The 23346-nt window shown below is 39.8% G+C and overlaps 1 protein-coding gene and 1 long non-coding RNA gene across 3 annotated transcripts in view; one reads left to right on the top strand and one right to left on the bottom strand.

Annotated features, from left to right (window-relative positions):
- Positions 1 to 5835, bottom strand: part of AHR (aryl hydrocarbon receptor) — a 62702-nt gene extending 56867 nt beyond the window's left edge. Inside the window, exon 1 of the mRNA XM_054273654.1 lies at positions 5776 to 5835. Within this exon, the coding sequence (XP_054129629.1) occupies positions 5776 to 5831 (56 nt within the window). The 5' untranslated portion in view covers positions 5832 to 5835. The remainder of the gene's footprint in view (positions 1 to 5775) is intronic.
- A 205-nt stretch (positions 5836 to 6040) lies between these two features.
- Positions 6041 to 22199, top strand: LOC128935741 (uncharacterized). 2 transcript variants are annotated; one of them, XR_008482958.1, is made up of 3 exons: positions 6041 to 6126; positions 17695 to 17843; positions 22065 to 22199. It is a non-coding gene; the product is annotated as an uncharacterized LOC128935741 (long non-coding RNA). The 2 variants fall into 2 exon arrangements; XR_008482959.1 differs by lacking the exon at positions 6041 to 6126 and adding an exon at positions 6512 to 6597.
- The last annotated feature ends 1147 nt before the right edge of the window (positions 22200 to 23346 follow it).

The following is a 23346-nucleotide window of genomic DNA, read 5'->3' as shown; positions in this document are numbered from 1 at the left end:
AAAAAAAAAAGTTAAAAAATCATCAGACATTAGCAGCAACATTAAAGGGTATTTCTTAAATATTTTTATGTATTAGACTGTTTCTAAATGTAGAAACAAAATAACAAATTTCAAACATTAAGCATGTAACAGTTGTATAACAACCAGCAAACAGGTAATTACTATCAAATCAAAGTGGTTTGCTTCTGAAAACAGAGCACCTCATAGAAACCATTTAAGACATGCAAACTTTACAAAACATATCAGCACTAAGTAACAGGTTTTTCTATCTTAACAACTGTCCCCTGCTTTGCCTTAAACTTGCAAATTGACCAAGCAGCTAAAACTATGTTCAACTTGCAGTCATCTCATCAGATTGTCAGTTAGATGTGATTGTTTTTCTACTTTTCATTTACTTTCTAAAGATTTATCTTACTTTAATCTAGCTGAAAGCATTTCTGAATACTAAATTACCCATATTTGCATCATAAATCTTGCCATATTCTCTCCCCCAAATCAAACACCGATTATCCCTAATTTTCCCCTTTGTCACCCAACTAAAACTCATTATATAAAAATGGATCCTTCAGTGACAAAGGGAAGGGGGCAGAAATGCTGGGGGCATAAGCAGCAACTTAACCATTTTCCATTCATTTATATAAGCCCTTGATGCTAAAGGCAGCCCAGATTCAATGCAGAAAATTGTCTTCAAGGCAAATTACGTACTATGTCAAGATTAAATCCATGCATGTGCTTTATTTAAAAGAAAAAAGGAGAAGAAAAAGACTAAAAGAAGGAATGTATTTAAGCTGATCTTTCCATTCTTAATCTTCTACCTCTCATAGAAAATCTGTATTCTCTAACAAAGGCCAGAGGTCTCTGTACACTCCATGCCTCTGGACTTATCTACAACCCTTGTCACCCAAGAGCTGCAAGGCAAGCAAGAACACCTAATTTTTTGATTTAACAATTTTAATGCATTTCCATCACAACACCAGCTGACTGCTGTTTTCACAGGTCTGCTACAGCATAATTAATTAGAAGTTTTCACTACACATGCTCATCATGTGCACCTTCATAGGCATTAACCTCAAATGTTTAAAAAGTGCACAATTACCTTAGTCTTAATTATTATCAAAAGGCAAAATTAAGTTTCAATATTTACATGCTCATTTGTACTATTTTAGAGGGAAATTTTAGTAGTTTCTGAGAAAATGCAAAGAGAGAACAAGTTTTTGTTCATAACAACATAAAACACTGGGGGAAAAAAGTAAAAAAGCCAAACATTGAAAAGCATGATACCTTAATAACAAGACTGAAGTGTGAAATGAAATCAGAGAATAAATGAATGTGGAAAAAGAACACTACAGAGATGTTTTAAAAAATTAAATTTGTTAAAAAATCCTAATTATTAGTTCATTAGAACTATCTTATTCCTTAGGAAAGAGGGATATAAGGAAAAACATACAAGCCGCCTAACTAATAGATTTCATCTTCTCAGCTTTGAATATTTTTCATCTCATATTTAATAGTACATGCAATAACATATCTTTTTCCTATGCACAGGTTTTCACTCAGTGGAGGCCAGGTATATAAAATCAGTTATGAAACTAAGCAAGTAAGAGAATCCTAAAAAATACATCTTTATTTACTTTAGTGACTAAAAAATACTTCTAAGCATTTTGTTTTATTTCCCACACTGAATTTACAATTGATGAAAATTCATCTGATGGTTCCTTTGGAAACAACAGATAAGAATTACAGACTATCAACCTGTTAAAGTTATTGTCAACCAATCTTAAAAGAGCAGAGACCCTTTCCATGGCTCTTTAGCAGAGACTGAAACCAGTCAAGATTCAAACTGATGAAGGTATAAAGTTGTTTTATTAAAAAAAACCTCAGTGACATGCTACTCATCTGGTGCTGGGCTACTATTTTTCATCCAGTAGCAAATAGTTCAGGTTGGTTTGGTGCATTAAGGATTGAACCAGAGTGACAGAAACATCCAAAACACTAATCAAGGATGAAAGTCTGATGCTCAGTTTTAACATATTTCACAACTTTCTAAGATAACAAGCCAGCATTTATTGGGAAAAAAGAAACAAAAAAATATGTTCCTGCCTACTGACCGTGTTACTTATATATGTATACCTCCATTTGATGTAGACTCTCTTGCTAAAAAGCATTCTTTTGCAAGAAACATTAACCAAAACCAACCAATCAAAAAACCCCAAAAACCCTAAAACAAGAGACTTTTAACATGTAACACAGAGTTACCCCAAGACTGACAAATATATATATATAAGAAGTTTATTCTATGTAAGACAACAGTTTTACTACCTCCAATTCAAATAAGAGGTGCAGACTGCTTTGTGGCAGATTCTTCTTTACACAAAGCAACATTTCAATGATTATTTTTCTTTTCTGATGAACTTCCTTTTTGAAAGCTTATTCTGGCACTTTTTGTTTGTTTGCCTTGAATGAACACATAAATAGTTCCAATTTTTTTAATTAAAATGTGTTTTCTGCTTTCTAATACTAGAAAGATCAATTACTAAAGATCAATCAGTCACAACTCTGGAGTACTTAATGTCCCAAATACATTTAAGATAACAAAGAAGAAAACCCTATCATATTTTTTTAAAATTTGATCTACTAGATAAACAAATCATTATGCTTTTTGCCTCTGCATAGCATGAAACATTTAGAACTCCCCACCCCATTCCTTGTCTATTACATTCATCCAGTTATACAAAACAATTCTTATCCAAACACTGAAAAAAAGAAAAACAAACCAAATCAGAGCTAGTAAGCAAAAAGACATAAAAACTGCAAGCTGGAGCTGTACTTATATAATACCTTTCATCTCACATTAGACTCTATCTGCAGTAAACCCCACTTCCATAAAACTTGCCTTTTTTCCCTCCAACTACAATGCTACTATATTAGTTCACGTTTAATCACTAGACAAAAGAAGATGAAGACTTGGAAAAAAAGACAAAAACAGAAAGCAGGGGCCACGCATTGCCCCCACGCCTCAGTGGGGAGTGGAACATCCCCCAGCCCTGCTGCCACCAGGGGGACTCACAGGGTTTAAACCTTAAAGAGGGAGGAAATTGAAAGACTCCAAGGTATTGAGAAAGTGATTTCTGTAGCATATCACAAGCGATTGCAGTGCACGTGTTTAGCATCTTTTTCTTCTCTCCCCTTACATGACAAGATAACAAGATGAATTGCAGGAACAACTGCCTATTATGTTCCCCCACAACTGTGTTTCTTTTTCAGCTGCAGTACTGTAATTCCCAACTGAATCAAAAAAAGCACATTTCAACACTTGGCACAGTCAGACAACAGCCTGTGATTCCCTCTCAAATTCAGCTCTCTACAGGGCAATAGTAGAACCTGGGAGCTGAGTTGTAAGGAGGAAGTTTCTTAAATTGTTATAGAGTTATGACCATGGCTTTCATGAGTTATTTGTACCTGAAACAAGAACTATTTCTTCTGTTTAATTTTTTTCCCATGGCAACTGTAGCATAGTTAGACCTTCTTCCATTTCTATAAGCTGTCTACACAAACATCTTACTAATTATGCTCCATTAAGATGTACATATATGACAAATAAAACATTAGAACTATTAACAGATATAATTTCCTCTACAAAAGATATTAGTCCCAGTAAAGTATCACCTCTACCTTTTTCTGTTCTCTTCTCTTTTTTTCTTTTTTTTCTGAATAACTGAATTCTATTGAGGGGAGGAAAAATTGAATTCAAACAGATTAAAATGACAGTAGTGTCAAACCTTTATTGGCCAGCACCAAGTACATCTTTCTTCTCTTCTGCAATCAGTTAAAAAAGGTTTATCTGTCTCACTTTTTTTTTTGGCCTAAAGGAGTGGTCTGTATGTAGTTATTTGAGAAATCAGAGCCCTCTGACCCACTAGCAACATTCTCCAAGGCTGGCCCAACAGAAGCAGCAACCAAAGAGCATAAGGTATTTTGAGAGTAAAAAAACCACATGAACCTGATAAGTGTGTTAAAAGCAAGATAAATGTCTTACATAAAAATAATTTCCAGTAACCCAAGCAAGGTGGGTTAATAATTAGCCTCCGCTTCAATTGCAGGTGAACAAACTGTTTCAATATGAATGCGTTTATTTTGAGAAGAAAGTTCTCCCTCTGATCCTAAGGCCAATAGATAAATAGTTCCCATTAGTAATAAAGCTTCAAGTTCAACTAATCACAGCAGTTCAGCCAACTTACATAACAAGATACAGGGAAAAGGACTACTTACGTAGACACTACAGTAAGGTAAAACAAAAAGATTTTACATCCTCTATCCAAGGCTAACTAATATTTAATAATAAGGAGATCTTATTATTAAGATAGAACAAGGCAGAACAACTCACCATTCACAATCAGTACCACTTGCCTTTAGCTATTACTAAGCTACAAATGCCACCGGTACATTTCATTTCCTCATGAACAAACACTGATTTCATTCTTAAAAATCGAAAACAACAGTGTCAATTTAATTAGATACCTCTACATTTTTTATTTGGAAATGAACAGTCAAAAAAGCAGGCACTGGTGTTTTCATAATTAATGCATTTTCTAGCAGGGGAATTATATCCATAAATACACACATGTATATACACATATATACACATCCACACATTTTTAGGCTTTTTTTCCTAATTTGTGGGTAAAAACCCAAGCTACGTACATGCATTCATTCTAACAACTCCAAACATAAAGAAGCAAGCACTCAAGCTAATTCCCTTCACCCCGAGACTGAGTTGTCTGCTGTGAATCTAAAAACATATCATTCACAACACAATTTCATCAAATATTTTCCATTCTCTCCTTCTATGCTTTTGTAGCCTTTGCAGTTATTTTACACCTACAGAAGTAGCCCAGAAAATGCACTTGGATTTTTTGAGCTTTGCTTATTTTTCTTGCAACTCGGTAGTTTACCTTTGCTACTTTCTATGACCTAGAGATTCTTGACTTTCAGTTGAAAGTGCAAGTTAAGCATCTCTTCTAGCCTAAAAATTCCCCTCTCCCGAGAGCAACGTTTCAGTGAATCATATAAAACCTAGCATGCCAACCTAAAGCAGGTGCAGCAAACAAAATTACTCCGGCACTAAACTGTTCCCACAGTTTCAAAAATATAAATTAATAAACAAAAAGCCACTATATAGCCAGGGTGGGTTTTTTTAAACTTTTCCTTCTGGTGTACAGCACTTGGGTTTCTTTAACTCTGCACAAATAGGCGCATCTCACGCGGTACCGGAGGGTTCAAGAGGAGGGTTCAAGCCAGGGGTTCAGCCCTCCCAGGCAGGCCCTAAACCGGGGATGGGAACTGGCCAAGCCTTTCCCGACTCCGACCCGCGTTCCCCGCAGAGACACCTGAGCGGGCCGGGAGCGGTGCGGGGGGAGCGCGGCCCTCGCCCACGGCGGCACCGCGCGGAGCCGTCACCTCAGATGCCTCCCAATGTAGGTCAGCCGGCTGCGCCGCGCTGCCGGCACCGCTCCCTCCTTCCGCCGCCCCGACCCTCCGCGCCCCGGCACTCCCTTCTTCTTTTTTATCGGGGTGGGGGGAAAATCCCTAAAAGCAGTAAGAGTCCTGCCGGCACCCCGAAGCAGCAGCAGCAGCAGCGCTCCCGGCGCCCCTGCCCCGCACCGCCCCCGCCGGGCCCCGCGGCGCGGTGCGGGGCAGGACGGTGCGGCCGCGGGAAGCCCGGCGCTCGCTCTGCCCTCCTCGCCTCGCCCCTCGCCCGCCCGCGGCGCCGCTTACATTTTCTGCACAGGTTTCCGCCGCTTGCGACTGGCGTAGGTGACATTGGGGTTCATCCTGCCGCGGCTCTAGCGCCCCGCGCCGCGGGCGCCGCCGGCCGGGGGCCGCCGCCCCTGCTGCCCGCCTGGCCCCGGCTGCCGGGAGCGGGCGAGCCCCACCGGCGCCGCAGCCCTCGCCTCGCTCCGCCCGCGGGCCCCGCTCCTGCTGCCCGCGGCCACCCGGAGCTCGCTCGCTCGCTGTGGCGGCGGCGCCTTCCCCGGGCGGGCGAGGACGGGAGGCGGAGGCGCTGCGGGGCGGGTTCCCAGGTGATCGGCGGCGGCTACACCCACTCGCCGCCCCCGCAGGGCACAGGTATGGGGGCGGTCGGGGCTTTCCAGCGCCGCTCGCGCCGCGTCTCCCCGCCGAGGCGACGCCGTCTCCCCGTCGGCTCCTCTGCGGCGGTGGGAGGGTGCGCGGCGGGCTCTGCACCCCGGCGCGGCCGCCGTCTGCTGGCCGAGCGCCTGTCAGAGTGCGCGGCGCCGGGACCGCCCCGCAGCGCCCGGCCCGGCCCCGCGCCCGCGCCCGGCCGCGTCCCGCCCCGCCCCGCCCGCTGACAGCCGCCACCGCCCCCTCGCCGGGGAGGCCCCTCGCGGCGGCGGCGGGCGCAGGAGCAGGGGCGGCCGCGCCGCCATGTTGGGAAGGTCACGCCGGGAGAGGCAGGACCGGCCCGGCGGCGGCGGGAGCGCTCCGGGCTGGGCGCGGGGATGGGAGACGGAAAAACCCCGAGCCTCTGGTGGCCGGGGAGCGATGCGAGCGGGGCTCCCGCGGCCAGTGGGAGGGAAGGTCAGCTCCGAGCGGTCATGTAGCCCCGATAACAGAAAATAATCGGGGCAGGGAAGGGGAGGGAGGGAGAATCACAGCGTTAAGGTTGAAAGACAAATGACACCATCTCAGTGGCACCGTGATGTCCGTGTCTGTCACTCCACGTCCCCCGTTCCCTCCCTCTTCCCGCCTCCGCCGGACTGACGCCGTCACAGCCGCAGGTCGCCCCAGCAGAGAAGCCCAGAATAACAGGCGACCGCCCAAAATAGGGAGTTATTGGGGGAGAAGCGGAAAGGCACCGGGCTCCACCGAGGACAAGGACAGCAGGACACCTGGGGACAGAACGGGAACCACTGGGGGCAAGGTTGTCGCTCGCCAAGCACCGGGAGGACCGGCGCGTCTCGGTGATCGGGGACGCGGCTCATGTCCCATTAGGTGACGAATCTCTGAGACATTGCGCTGATATTTTCGGCTAAACATTAGTTTCAAATGAAACGAGCTGCATGGGAAAGTTACTGCCAAATTGCTGACGAGTAAAACTGTCCAAGGAGACCCCGGTGCTGGTCTGACCCGCCGTCGCTTCCCCCGCCCGTTCTCTCCCTCCGGTCCCTTTCGCCGCCGCTGCCTCAAGCATCGGAGCTCTTCCCTCCCCTGGAATAACCGCAATAAATTTTATCCCAGCGCTAAACTTGAGAGCCCCAGGAGTCTCCCTGTGTAAACACAGGTTGTTCGCGGTCAGGCTGAGATGACAGTCGGGAAGAGCACCCTTTTCTCCCTTGCCGAGGCACCCGCGCCCTGTGGGGACGGCCCTGCCCCGCCGCCGGAGCGGGACCGCAGCTCCCTGCTCGGCCCCGACCCCGGCCCCGCGGCGCGGTCCCGCAGCCGCCGCTCCGCTGGCGGGAGGCCGAGGCAGTGTCCGTGGTGCTGCTCTGGCTGCCCGTCCGCAGGGCCGGCCGGGCTGCCGGCATCGCTCCCCGGCGCGGGGCTCGCCCTTTCCTCCGCCGCTTACACGGAGAGGAGCCCCGCTTGCACGGTGTTTCTGCTGCGCCCTGCCCACGGAGGAGATAGCGGTGGTCCCGGTGTACGGCAAAAACCTGGGGCAGAGCGTGGCGCCCACCCCGCGGCCCGGCGACCTCCTCGGGGCGCTGCTGTCGGGCCCGCGGGTCCCTCCGGGCCGGGCCGGGCCCCGCGGGTCCCTCCGCGGGCGGCGGGCATTAGGCGCACTTGGTTATCAGTTAATTGCTCGGGTTTAGCTCCCTGCCATCCTGTGCCAGGGGCAAAGTGCACTGAAGCCACAACAGGCAGATAAAATTAATTTGACTAAACCTTAACGATGCTAGTGGGCATGTCAGATGCCAGGGATTTGTCAAATTATGTTTTGAAAAAAATAAGTCTTCAGAATACAACATTTTTGGAAAAATACAGAAAGAGGACCTTATGCCTTATGAGGTCAATGCCTTGCGGTCGCAGTCCGGCCAACTTTCTGACCTAACATTTTTGCAGAGGACGCTAACTTTTTGGTAGCTTCATTCCTCTGTCCCTTTCCTCTTCACTCTCATCTCTCTTCACAAGATCATACCAGCATCCTAGAAAAAAACAAGTGGATAATACTTTATATGTCTTACTACCTTCTATTTTCCAGCCCCTTTAGTCTTTTGATTTTAGAGCTGAAACTGAAATTCATGCACATTCTTCACTCCAAACATATTCACCTATGGAAGCACTCAGTTTCTTCCAGCCCAAACTTCCCAGTCCCTTTCAGTGCTCTTTTCAGCCTGAGCCTCTTCCTATTCACTGGTTTATTTCTCTGTCAACACAAGTGGGCTGTAATCACTCCATACAACATAAATTGCTGCTCTGCTTTCGTTCTTCTCTTCACTCACATTATCTTTGTGTTGAGTTACAGTCATTGTTCATGGCTCCTCTTCTTCTAATTTTTAATTATTTGCTTTCAGTCCTTTATTTATTCACTTTGAGATTGAACAAAGATTTCTTATTCTCCGCTGGCCTCAAGATCACAATGCTGGATCTCTTGTGCTACCTAAGTAGCAGAGAGACACTCATGCTGTCTCATATGCTACCTCCAAATCTCTGGGCATTACAAGAAGAAGGAAGTGGCCTCCCATGATGGGCTGTATCTCCCAATTCCCTTCTGAGGCCATGGGAATTGCATAGCACTAGCAGGATACTGTGGGTACTCTTAGCTCCCTAATTTGGAAATAGGGAATAAGGTAAATTCATGTTGCTAGGCAGAAGTTGCATCTTCTGTACATTTGCAGTCAAATCCACTGCCTATTGCTACAAATCCTCTCCAATAAAGGAGACAACTATTTAACAGCAAATATGAAATTTCAGATGTTCAGCACACAGAGAATTGCAGAATGCATGGAGAATGTCCTTATACATCCCTGGGGCCTTTTAGGCACTTAACACTTTTAAAAATTACTCACAACTTCTGCAAATCATTTATCATCTGATGTTCTTATTGTCTCTTTCCTTAATGCACCGTCTCATTTTCTTTTCTATTTCATAATTTGGGTACAGTAGAGATGTTGCCTCATATTGAGTGTAAAACAAGAAAAACTATACAACTGTGATTCAGCAGTCTTAGATACACTGCTTTATAGTGTATTATTTTTGTTGGACTTTTTATTATTTTTCTTTTTGAACTTGTATTTTGTCATGTTTAACAGCAGGTTTGGTCTTGCAAAGGATGACTATGGTTAATGTCATGTGGACAACTAAAAAAAGGTTTAATTCCTATGGAGATCACATTCATGCATATAGTACTCTCATTTCTTCTCGTTTTATCTTTAGGCTACTACCCAGGTGTTTTACTAGTTCTAAACCAAGGAACAAATTTTCCTGGAATAAATTCTCTCAAACAGCTAGTAATCACTTTTCTTCTCCTACTCAAAGCTAGCATTTTTGCCCTTATAGATATGACTTGTCATGCCAATCAGTGATGAGATTTTTAAGAGAAATATGTTTGTGCACATAGTGAGCTGTGCCTTTCCCCATCCCCAGCATGTGTGAGGCCCAGTATCCAGTAAACTTTGCAGCTATCATCCTCTGGAACTTCCAGAGCCCTCATTTGTCAGCAGTCACACCTGTTGCCCTAGCTCCAAAATAAGCTCTATCATTTTCTTCCACACCATTCCACATTCTGCCCCATTTCTGCATCTCCTGCCCTGAACAGTTCCCTCCTAAGCTCTGTCTCCTGGCCCCTCACTCATTTCATAGGGTAGGGGCAATTTGGAAGAGGGCACTTTTACTAAACAGACAGAAATTCCTGAGTGAGCTGGAGATTCACTGGGTCACTCTGAGACCAACAAAAATCTTGTCATTTGGGAGGAATTTATAAGAACTATAAACACTGCTTGTTATCTTAGGGTCATCTCTGACTCATTTCTAGCTTTTACCCTACTCTTTCTGTCCGTGGCCAAAATTTCACTTCCGTCAGCTTAATTCTGTGTGCTGACTTGTTCTGGCTGTTTGCAGTGTAAATAGCACAGAAGAAATCTAGTCCTGGTGTCTGTGATTTCTTCTCTCCTTCCCTGGAGACATGGAAAGAAGACTGGGATTTAAAATTGTGATTTATGCATCTCAGGTTTTGTTGATATACAGAACTGTTGCTGATTTAGCTGTTATTTTCTGTGTTCTGCTGAGAAGGAATATCTATGCCAACTCAGATAAGCCTTGTCCTACTCATTTCAGGGAAGTAATCATCTGTGGAAGTTGAATGAGGGTTAGTGAATTGCCTATCTATATAGGCAATGATTATTTGATGATTGGAAGGGACATACAAACCTATTACTGCAAGAAACAAGGATTGTTGTAGGAGATTCTACCCCACTTTTTAAAACTTTAGCAGAAGTAATTATATAGAGAACAAAGGAATTCAGTATTTGGACTAATATTACAAAAGCCTCACTTTCAGGTACTTATTGAACTGTCTACAGTTTTAATGAGAAAATGGGATTGACAATAAACTTCTCTCTCCCCCACCCTGCTATTTATATTTTTGTCAACATAAGACAGAAACACCACATTCTTATTTTTTGCTCCCATCCAGACCTTCCTCCCCACTCCCACTACCCTTGCAGGTGCTTCTGATGCGTTAGTGTTTAAAATCACACCCAGTTTCTATTGAATGTTTAATTTGGGGAGCATTTCCAGACGTTGAAGTGCCATATGAAGGATGAAAAATATGAAATATAATTATTTGGGAAAGGAGAATATAATCCTTACATAGAGATTCCTGCTGATAGGTCTTGGTTAACAATTAAAATAATTAAAATATTTAATTATTTTAAATTCATTGACTTGCACTAATCCAATGTAATCTATAATCTTAATTGTTCCAACAGAGCCCCAAAAATTATTGAGTAGATGAAAAACACATTTTAAGACTGTTTTCAAGATTTTTCAACTTGGAAAAAGTTTGGGAAATTAGTAGGAATCATCTTTAAGGCAGGATCATGATTCTACCCAGATCCTATGGTATGTAAACCAAAAAAGCATATTGCACTTCTTAGTACAGCGATAAAGGAACAATATTAGTATAAAATAAGTATAAAAGTCTTAATATTCTCAGGGCTTTTTCTCCTATGCAGAAACAAGCAGAAGAGAACAAATTTATACGGAAACTGCCTCTTTGCTCAAGATAACTCTTTTTTAATCTGAAACCAAGAGGTTCTGAAGAGCTATAGATATATAGCAAGCAACTTAAATGAAAGTTGCCTGCCTAAAACATTCATCAATCCTCTTTTTCCCACAAGCATTGAAAGTAAATTCTATATTATAGCTAAATATTCTTCCATTATTATGCCCAAGGACCTTTGTTTTTGTCCAGAAAAGTAAAGAGCCACTCATTCTCATCCAACATAATCACTCCCAATCAAGTACAGGAAGACATATAGCAATCAGTGATAATAAGTCATCCTTTCCCAGTGGCAAGTCAGGATGACCCCAGAGAACCTCTTAAGCAAGACACCAGCAGTTAGACACCAGTATGACTGACAGCCACTCCTTCCTCCTCCCCTCCTTCCTCGTTGATGGAGTAAGTTTATGTTTGTTACATGAATATACAAAGAGTTAGGTCTGCAACTACAAACCTAGAAAGAGAAAAATACTGGGTTTGCACATATTATATTAAGTTTCCTGCAGTCAAAGCACCAGGATCAGCAAATACATTATGTTCCCAGGATCCTTCCCTGCCACTGAGGCTCGCTGGTACAAAAGGAATCAGATCCAGACTATTAAATTTTCTTAGTTTCCAGATTAAGGTGATCGCATGCAAACTGCAAACTGCCTGTGCTAACCCGTGGACTGCCCCTGGGAATCATGTGGGAACATGTTGAAGCTGTCTAAATGATGATTCTAACAACTTAAATCTACCAGTGATTGTTTTAGCATCCTGGAAGTTCCACAACACTTGTTAAATTTACTAGTACAGATTGAGCCTCAGAAAACATTTGTGATGCTTTTGGCCGTGAATGTTCCAAATAGCCTACAACCACTAGGATGCAGGAGCAGGAAAGTTTTGGTCACAACAATAAATCACCATGACAATCAGCAAATCTGGGCAGCATATGATCCAGCTGCACCACAAATACAATCTTGTTGCTCCGAGACCTTCTGTTCTTACACACACCACAAATACAAGAAGAGCTGATCATTTACTTCTACTTTACAAACACTACTGCACTCTGTTCATTAACAGGGCTTTGTTGCTAAATTGGCTTATAATTTTAACAAAACCTGTGGTTTGAGAGGTCCTAAAACAAGCTTACAATTATGATGGCTGACTCAGTAGGCTGCAAATTCTCTTTCTGTTCTCATTAAGAGGAAAGGGTATACTCAAAGTAAGACTAATGAGTAAAAAACTTATCTAAATTAGACATGACAATGCTGTTTCCATGCCAGAGTTTTATTTCTCTGAAAAGAAACTTGAGCTAACTTTAATAAATACATTTTGGTGTCATGCATTTTAATTTAACCTTATAAAACCTTACCATGACTAAGATGAGCTACAGGTATTGTATCAAGGGCAATTGTATTATTTCTCATTCTAGGGGACTTCCTGTTGAATCTAGTGGGTACACAAAGACAAGAATATAACAAAAATAGCAAATAGATACTCAGATATCTAAAAGCCAAAGACCAAGGCTAAAACTAATATGAGATCTGTATAATTACACAGAGATTTCCACAAACATACTGTATAATTAATAACAGACAAGAGCAAACAAACAAGAAAGCCCAAACACAGTGATTTTAATACCTGCTCAGGAAATAGCCTTCCTGAGAATAAAACTGTGGTCTGTGTTAGTTTCATTCAAATTATTTTCATTGACATGATACAAAATGCAGTCATTTCTTGAGTCCATAGTTCTCTAAGGCATAGTGAACTGAATCTGTGTCATCCCTATCAGTTAACTGCCCTACCCATCACTTACTGCCTTCTGTCACAAGGACACTGCAGCCTCCCCAGCTAATGTGCTCATGCATACTCCTAGAGACTTTTTCTCATTGAGCAATTCCATTTTTATAAGCTTTCTAATTTAGACACCTAACATACTTTCCCATCCAGAGTGACTACAGTTTTCTGTTATTCCAGCAATATTTATTTTTTTTTACTTTCATCTCTGACTGAGCCACCTGAGGAAGTGAAGAGAGGAGAGAAGACAATGCATCTTGCTAGGGCAGGAATGTAGGGAAACAACTGCCTTTGAAGAATTAAAGCCAGCATGGATCGTGAGAGCTACCACGTTACATAGAACAAACAATAACACTGGAGAAAGGGTAACAGGAGCAGGAATCTTTGCAGTGGGAAAAACCTGAATGCTTTTATTCTGCAAATAGTAGTCATGGCTTGTTATTTCTTCTCAGCATTCATGGAGAACATTCATGTACTGAAAACTGCTCACAAACCATTTGATGTATTGTTTGCTTTATCCTTTCTATTTTTTCCACGTTTATCCTGTTAAGTGTCCTAACCAGACTGTGTTTACATGTATCCCTAAGCAAGCCACAACTGTTGCTAGCTACATATCATCTTTATAGTCTCATTATCTCTGAATTCTGTCTGGCTCACAGACTAACTTTTAGTATTTAACACTTGCTTGCAATGAGTCTTCTCAAAGCCTTCTAAATCAGTGTGCCCTGCATGCAAGATAAATGTTTAGCTCCTCAGCTATAGTGACCTGCATGTTCATTTTCCAACTAGCTATCTACCATCAGCTTCAGAGTAGGGCCTCGGGTGTTGTCTGAAAAGTAAGATTTTAACAATCTCAGCTATGCAGAAGCTGTCTCTTAAATATTTTTAATGTTATACACATGCAAAAGAACCACAGACCACTGTCTAGTGTGTTCTTTTGCAGTTCAGAACATTCTTTAAGTATTTTTCTGTTTACAAAAATAAAGATACTGAATAATGAACATACTGAATTAGAAAACTATCTGTCCAGTAGAAAAAAGAAAGCTGTTCTATTTCTTCTCAGGAATGTTTGTATTTTGGATTTTATATATATATATATATATATATATATATATATATATATAATTGTAAATAAATGGCAAAATACTGGAGTGGATAAGACATAATTCTTTTCAATAAAAGGTCTTTTAAAGAGAAGTGCTTGGTTTTAGTCTATGTATTTAATCTTCTAAAAAACACTAGATTAAACCAACTTTGAAACCTGCTCATTACCAGTTTCTTATGTCAGTTTTCTTAGCAATTCTGATGATCTCAGCACAATAGTGTCAGAACTGTTTCTTCAGTGTTTTGCACAAATATTTTTATTATCCTGACACTACAATAGATTGCATCTTGCATCAGCAAGATACCATGAAGTTTTAGAAGTTCACCATTTTCCCTAAATAGTCAATGGATCTGTTATCTAAACTGTCTGCCAGAGATTAAAAGTTCCTCATTTCAGAGATATAAAATACTTGTTACCAGAGCCAGTTCACGGCTTCTTTCATAAGGAAGACTTAACAAAAGGGATGTCCTAGAGGCAGCAAAACTCCAGGAAACATTAATTTTTCATCCAGGATTCCTTTTATAGGAATTCCCTGAGTCCATACTTGGTAAGTTTGAATCTGGGCTCTTTCATCTTACAAAGTTAGGGGTGAGGTTTCCCTAGTAGTGTGCAGCATGATAGATGATCCTTCAAAAGTCATTGACAATCCTTTCAAGGCACATATGACAATATTTTGGAGTAGAGTAGGGTTTGAAAAGAAACCAAGCAATAAGCACAGAAATAGGGTGAGATGACCTCATCTATGTTAAGAAAGACCAGCAGCTGCATGTTGGTGTGTCTGAGCCTTTCGGCTGGCCTTAAGGTGGCTTGTGGTCTGCATAATGTCCCAAGGCCAGTGTGACATGTTTTAAGTGAGTTTCCAAAGATGAAAGAAGTAATTCCTGTATTTGTTTCTACCTCAAGCCTAAAGAATCAGGAGTTGCAGCTGAAGGTTACTTCAGTTATTGAAGTTATCTTATTGAATGAAATGCAGCAACTGTCAAATTTTCTATTTTCTGTTTTGTTTGCTTTTTTCCCTGGTAAATATTCCTACTATATCTACTAAAAATATGAATAGTTATAATAAGAAGAAGTGAATTGAGTCTATGTTGCATTCAGTTCCCTAATTCCATCAGATCAGGATATCTGGCATAGTGTTTTGCATGCTAAATAATAAGACAACACTGTGTTCTTGGTGCATTTATTCATTCCTCATCTGATAGAAGTAATTAAGCATCTCTATACAATTTTGAGATGTTTAATAACAAAAAGTCTTGGGACAATTTATCAAAGTCACAGAAATGTTTCAGTCTCACTTTCTGAAGGTGGGATTCCTACAGTACTTTTCAAGAAACGCAACCAGAATAGAACAGAAAGGTAAAATTGATGAAAAGCAAAGAGAATAAGGACAGCAAATAAGGAAATCCAGAAATAACAATAAGACAGTAGTTAAAAAGCTGGGTATTGAAGAGAAAACTGAAAATGGGTACGGAGCAACTTGAGATCAAAAAGAAGACATTAAAAAAATCTGAAAAAAGAGACATAAGAGAAAATCTTTGAGTTCCACTAGTAGGTCATAGAAGCATGGAAGCTATGATTTTGTAATAGCTCATTTAGAAAAGTCACTGTAAGTGATCAATATGTTGTTACATTGCAAAGAAATTTCTTAGAGCTTTTATACCAGTAGTTACAGTGGCAGAGAACCATACAAGAAATTCTACAAATTTAACAGAGTATGTATGTCTGAGCAGCAGTGTCTGGGTCATTGCCAACATCTAAACTCTATTTAATTTCCTAGGTATTTTGCATTTTACACTCATGTTCCAGAATTAGCCAGTCCAAAGAAATGAACAAAGAAAGGGAATGATATGGGAATAATCTTCATCTTGTCCCCATAGAATCTTCTTGTGCCTTTTGGCTCCATAGAGCATATTGTGGATTTGCAATTATTCTTCCTCTGTGAAGCCCTCAGGGAAAGGCACACACAGGGAAACCTCCACATTCCCCATCACATGATCCTTCTGCAATAAACTGAAAAAGAAAGCCTTTCTAAAAGGAGACCTGAAAACAAATTTCTTTGGTATATTAGTCTTCATGTCAGAACGTCTCCTCAGTGAAAATTCTTTCAGCAATCCATGTGCCAGAATGTTATGGCTAGATAGTATTTGTTAAAGATGTATTGCTAGCCTTGTATAAAATATTTATTTTATTCCCATAACATTCTCAATAAGTAGCAAATGTATATTTCTTGGTCTCCATTTTTTTCAGGCCAAAATTTGAACCAAAGTCATGACAACATTTACAATAGACACAATGAGGCAAATATCTTGATCAGGGCAGAACCTGGTAGATACCTGTGTGTGTTTTCCCCTTGTTTTCCTTCCCTCTGTAACTATACAGATGGAAGAATCACAGCTCAGTGGGGTTTTTTCCCTTCATTTCATTTTTTTCTATTGTAGGCAGAGAAGAATAAAGAAAACTGCCAGTTTAGGATTTTAAGCCTAAAACAGTACAGTTCCTGATGATTGGAAACATGGTTACCTTAAAATCATGACTGCAGGTCACTTGAACTGCATTTATAAAAATGAAGATAACAAGAATTTCAGATATATTTGTGTCATTTTACTCCTGTTGTGGTAATTGATGATCTGACAAGGCAGAGTTTGTTCCTTTAAGACCTATGTACATTCTATCCACAAGCAGCTAAATAGTTGCTTAGTTGCTTCCCTTACATAATTCACACAGAATGGCATTAAACCTGAAGATGATGGTCTAGATTGTTTAGGCTCGTGGTGGCTAGAACCACCTTCTGTGATCCTCTCCAAGCTTATTACAGCTGCATTTTATATATATATATACATCACACTATCATACAATGATTTATATGTACCTAGTCAGATAAAACAATAATTTCTTACACCAAGCTATATGCAAACCCAGAGCAGAATTTTACATAAATTAATAACAACTTCTGGTTTAAACCACAGTGTGTCATGGGGAAAGGAAAGGAACTATTATTATATCCTTTTTGCTATTGAGTTAATATTGTTAAGACTAGGCCTTTCATGGAAATTTTTGGTATTCACATGGTGTAAGAACATCTAGTATTTGTAGCATTTGAAATGTTTATTTATTTGAGGTTCTTTCACACAATATACTTGCATGTATCCAAACAGCAGACATAAAATGTGTTTTCTGAAATACTTGATAAGGATGACATAGAATAAGAATAAGCTTTGGAAAGTACTCCATATTTTAAATCACCTCTGTTTTCTTTATGAAATAAAACATTACTTTGAGTAGCTAGGTCATTTCCATCTATAAAAAGCAGAGAAATCAGTGTTTTGTCTGATAGTATTTTGCATCTATTTAGCTTAACAGATGTACGAATGCACACAGGTGGAAACAACTCAATCTTTTTCAAGCCTGATGCTCAAGAAAATAATCAGGGCAGTGAGCTGGTGATGCTATGCCTTGTGTTTTTTGTAACTGAAACTATTGCAGTGGGGATATTGGAAGAAAAGAGTATTATTTTTTAGAAAACTATGGATTTCATGTTGGTTATCTAATATCCAACCTATGTCATTCCCAGAAATCACTCCAGCTCAAAAGACGTGGCTGTCCTACTCAGTTCTGAGTGTCATGCTGCTTCTGCTGGAATTAATGGTTCACCTAAACTGCAGGTGCTGTTAGACCCTGAGCCTAGGTGCAGGCAGTGGCTGCATTCTGTGGTGGAATAAGGTGAGCTGCAATTCAATATAATTTTCTCTCTTCCTTTATCTTTATTTTCTGTACTCCAGTTTAGACTGGAAGACGAAACATCCTTAGGGAGTAAAGTCAGTGTGTGCTGTGCATCAGGATAGCTGACCGGCAGGATCAGTTACAAACTGCTCAAGACTGTTAGTCTAAATGCAGTCCAGGGAGAGATATTAATGAATATAAATTGAACAGAATATAATCAGTGAAGGCTACTTTTCCAATTTCATCATACTTTTTTAAGGAGTGATAGGATTCAAAATAAATCTCTGATGGTGCTCCTTGGTTAATGAGCAGCCACCTGTACTGCCAGATGTACAGATCCTCAGGCTTTTCTACCTTTCAAGTCAGTATTCTGCAATCTAGTCACTCCAACCAGTAGTCAGGTAGCAAACATTCAGCATGGCTCACTCAGGAATTTCAGCTGGGATTTGGACCCTACAGGACTTTCCTTGGGGGAACTTGTCACAGCGTGTTTGTGCTGACACAGGGTTTTAGAAACAAAGTAATTTATATTACTTTTTGCAAGGTAAAAAGCCTTTGGGAAAAGTAATAAATAAATAAATCCTCTTTGTGAGGAAATCCCTCCACTGAAAAGAAAACAAACAAAAAAATAGTCCTCTTGTTTTGAACTGATATCAATGGCACGTTTTGGATGGCTTCTTCTTTCTTCTCAAGCTTCCAGCTATTTACAGGATTTTTGATATTTGTGGTTTCCCCTGATCAGGGATTACTGACTTATCTATGTTTTATTCCTGCCAAGAACCCTTATCCCAATCTACGCAATATTCAAACACTTTTGTCTATTACTCTGAAGAGGTAGAGGGAATTTGTACCAGTACCATTATTGTACCTTTCTATCTCACTTTTTAACGTCTTCCTTTATTGCTGTCCTTTATCTAATGCCTTGCTGTTGAGCAGACAGGCAACAATACAAAGCCAAACACATTAGTCATTGAAAGTACCTCCCTCACCCTTCATCAGAATCTGTTTTGTTTCTTCTGCAGCTGTATCTTACATAAAGACACATTCATGAAATCACACAAAACTTTGATTATTTTGAAGACATGGACAAAACAAGGAACAGGAGAAAAACAAGCAAAAAATCCAGAAGTAGAAATATCTTCTGTAATTGCTTTCATACTGAAATTAAATTATATTCTTCAAGAAAATGCTCAGGATGTCTAAACCAAATACTTGGGAAGTGATATGAGATGTAATGAAAACAAGTACTTTTTTTTTTAATAGTTCATCTGAAAATACTTACATGCAATTTTACTGACAGTGACACTTACTGTGTTGGTAGACAAACACAGAGGTTGAAATTAGTAGATATAAATCATTCTGACTTGGAAACACAATGGAAAATTGCAAGTTTAGTGTGTAAGTTGAGACCTGTTCTTAAATATAGACTCTTTTAGTTTCCAAGAGGTGAAAAAGAAAGGTGGGAGAGAATAAGAGAAATTATTTATTTGGGTTGAACAGAAACAGCAACAATTCAGACTTACTAGAAAAAATGAGCACTTCCACATCTCTGAGTTTTTTCTACAAAAGAAAATTCCTTCATTTGAGCATGGGTTAAGGTTTCCAGCCTTTGGAGTAAACACTTCAGAAAGCACTGCAATCTTTTTTCTTCTTTCAATGTCAACTGAAACAAAGTCAGGATTAGTGCTCAGTGGATTTTCTAAAATAAGTGAGTCTCACATATAAATATACTCCTTGGATGCAACTCTACTCAAAATGGTCATAAATTTGCTTCATGCACAATGAATACAACACAATTCAGGCTCAGATTTTGAATGGAATCTCAGGCAGATTTGTCATGTGTTATATATTCCACTTGAAGCTATCCAGATTGAATAAATAAACATCAGTTTATATTCTGCATAGTAATTAATACAAAGATTTGAATTATCCTAAGAACCTGGGCCTTGAAAATTCAGAATTAAATTGACCATCCTGCCTGAAATCTAACAGTTATGGAATACCGTGCATTCCTTAATACACCATATTACAAACACAAACACAGTTAACAACAATACAGGTAATAACTATATCAAAACCTAGTAGCAATATATTGATACCCAGTTACCAAATTTCTTCTGAAGAACTGTTGTTGCTCTCTGGAAAACAATACAAATCACAAGAGTTCCCAGGGAAGTGATGTTAAGGAATCGTTGCTCTTACATGGTTATGTCTCAAGCAAGCATATGGATAAAAAAAGCACTAATTTAAAAAACTATTAAGGAGGTCATGAAGCATAAACACACTGCATAAGCCCTGGTTAGGCAAAACCCTAAGTCACCCCTGTTTTCTTTCATTCCATATTTTTATCCTGGATGGAAACGAAGACAACATTCTCTCTCAACTCTCCAAATAAAACTTCCAGGAATCAGGTGTTTCAAGCTCAACAGAGGCAATGAGAAAGAATGAGGGTGTAGGGTTGTTGTAAGAAACCACAGTAGTAGATTCACATCTATAATTTCAAGCACTGTAGTAAATATTTAAAAACTTCCCTAACAGTAAGCTAAGATTCACAAATCCGTATCACTTTAGTCTTAAGGGAAGTTCCAGTGGCTCTGGTTCTGCAATCAGCCCTGTTATTAACAGCTGTTTGTTCACCTCAGTTTGTGGAGAAGGAAAGAGATCATTATTAATGCCAATGTGAATTCTTTTTATGAATGGTACAACCAGCTAGTTGCAAAATAAAAAGTTACAAAAATAAAGGGAGAGAAAAATCTTAAAATGTAGTGTCTAGGTAATGTTATCCTCATGGAATCAAGACATATGGTGGGAATGGGCCTATAAATATTAATAGAGATAAATAAAACAATAGATAATATCAAATAAATATAGTATAATGACAATAAATTAGAAAGACTAGCCTGGAAATAGCACACAAACCGTTTCCAAAATCAAGTAGAACTGATGTAAAGCCTGGAGGCAATGAAGCCGAAGAGAGGTTAATCTGATCATGCCGCAATCCTTATGACCTCTTTATGTTGATAGGATCCTTAATTCCTCTTAAGCGGAATTAAAACTTATGGAGGAATAAATATGCTAAACTGTGCTGAGATGAAAATGATTATCAAATTATATATTGCTGAAAATAGCTGTGATGTGAAGGCTGCCCATGAGACAGCACTTGCCATCACTGCATCACTACCTGCTTCTGAAGGCAAGGTGCTGATTTTGAATAACCTGCTTCTGCAGGAACCTGTTCATTTGCCCAGTGTTGCTTCGTTACTTCAGCAGTCTTCTCTCTTCTCCAGCAGTTAGCAGACCACCATGAGGCACTTATGTTTTACATTTGCTTCAACTGAAAATAATGCTAATGAAACATCAACCAGCTTCCATTCATGATAGGTCTAATTTTGGCAGACTGAAATTAGTAAGTGCTATCATATTTTTTCTGTCACAATTCATACACAGACCTGGATGTTTCAAGAAAAAATTAAACTAAGATGCCTATCATTTGAAAGAAATGCAAAAAATCCAGAATTTCTGATACAGATTGTGAACACAATATCTTGTGTAATGTGTATAAACACTGAAATAAGGTTAAAAAGCTCAATCAGCTTCCATACTTTGAAACATCTGGAGGTCAAGAGACATTTTTACAGGGATGGCAAATGAACTGAATAAAAGGGAAAATAGATTTAATGAAAATGCTTAAGAAAATACTTATCTTTAATTGCAGAGTATTAATGTTAACAACATTCACGTCAAGCTTTTACCTCATTGCAATTGTGTCTTCCTTTGGACACAAGTAATCAAATTGTGTCAGTATAATTTAATTATTTTGGGCATAATAAGCTTAATGCTTTATATAGCAGTGCTAAACCTAACAAGTGCACAGAGTCCTGTAAATGCAAAGAGCAATCCTCCATTGCATAAACCATTGTGTGCAATCACCCCCATTCAGACAAAGCCATAAACACCTGCAAGAACCCTTTCAGAGGGGTCAGCACCTGGCACAACACAAAACTATTTGTGCAAGAGAATTTTCCTGCCACTAAAAATGTATTTACAAAGCATGGATGCTCTTTTTTTTTCATTTTGAAAGTCTTCACATTATGGCAGAATATGCACTGCACTCTACACACACTGAATGCTCAGATGCAGTTTCAGAAATATTTTAATTAAAATGAGTTATCAATTACTTGAAAATAATTGCCTTCAAATGTTTCCTTACTCTCTTTACAGCTGTGAAAATTTCTGAATAATAATGCTTTCTGGGAGCAAGATGGGGGAAGGAAGACACCTCATATCATAGACTCTTTTTATTGTAATGCTGAAGGCTATGTCTGTAGCTGATATGTGGCATATAAAAAGACAAAGTATAGGTAGGTCTGATTATCTTTTTTTTTAAACTTGAGGTGACTTCTGAATATAGACAAATCTCCTATGGAAAAGCAGCCAACCTCCTATTTAAATTATAGAAAAATATTTTTATATAAAATATAGTTTTAAAGTTGTGTTTAACCATAAGGATCAATATTTGAATTGATATCATATGATTAAATTAGCTATTTCTTTTAGAGTATAGCTACTATTATTAAGATACATGCATAGTATCTTTTATATCCAAATTTCTTTTCCTAAAATGTTTTCTTAAATTTCCTTTAAATTGAGGGTCCCCTCTGCTTGACTACTATAAAACATCATTCCTGGCAGAACTACCTAAAGTATTAATTTTAAAAAACTTGCTTCTTACGCTAAGTGAAGACATAGCATGTGAGTTATTAGAAACAAAATTACAGTTCAGTCTCTGTGGTATTTGCTGTTGGTTTTTTTCTAATTAAAATATGTCTTCTAAACCAAATCAAAACAAAACAGTCAAAAAACCCCAAACAAACATAAAAAAAGCTTGTTTTCTTTGTCCTATACAGGAGAAAATACCAGAGTTCCGAACAGACCTCAGCATTTCAGGATTTGGTGCCATGATGTATTCATTTAAGTTTGTGTGTGTGTGAATTATTTCCCAGGGATGTGAAACTCTTTTGTATGTTTCTCATGGTTATGTAACTTACTGAACTGACATTTGAAAAATACATGTGACTCATACGGTCTCCAGTTTTGGTGAAAACTTCTGGATTCCCAGAACTCCCAAAAGAAGGAACCTATGGAAACCTTTTGATTTGCCTCAGTGGTGTGACAAACTTCAACCACTTCTCATCTCCAAGCAAGACACCAGTTGTCTCCCCTCTGTTGCTTTTGCAGCAATTGCACACTAAATTTAATACACAGGAGAAATATTGAGCTTCAAGGTTCTTCCAGGGAGAGAAGCAGAGAAATGGATCCCTCTTTGCATTATATACTTGAGGAAGTACTGGATGAAGACATGAACCAAAATATAGTCCTAAGATCACTGTAAGGGTGTAAGAATAATGCCATGCATAGGGGTGTCAGCTCTCTTGAGGGTTAAGGTTAAAGAAGCAAAGGCTTGCACTATCATGAAAAATTGCCTCTTCTTCAAAGAGACACT

This window comes from Melozone crissalis, unplaced genomic scaffold, assembly GCF_028551555.1.
Source record: "Melozone crissalis strain CALT ecotype California unplaced genomic scaffold, PUWL_Pcris_2 ptg000016l_1, whole genome shotgun sequence".
NCBI classification, from domain to species: Eukaryota; Metazoa; Chordata; class Aves; order Passeriformes; family Passerellidae; genus Melozone; species Melozone crissalis.
The sequence above is the reverse complement of the archived record's forward strand: the minus strand, read 5'-3'. Positions and strand labels throughout refer to the sequence as shown.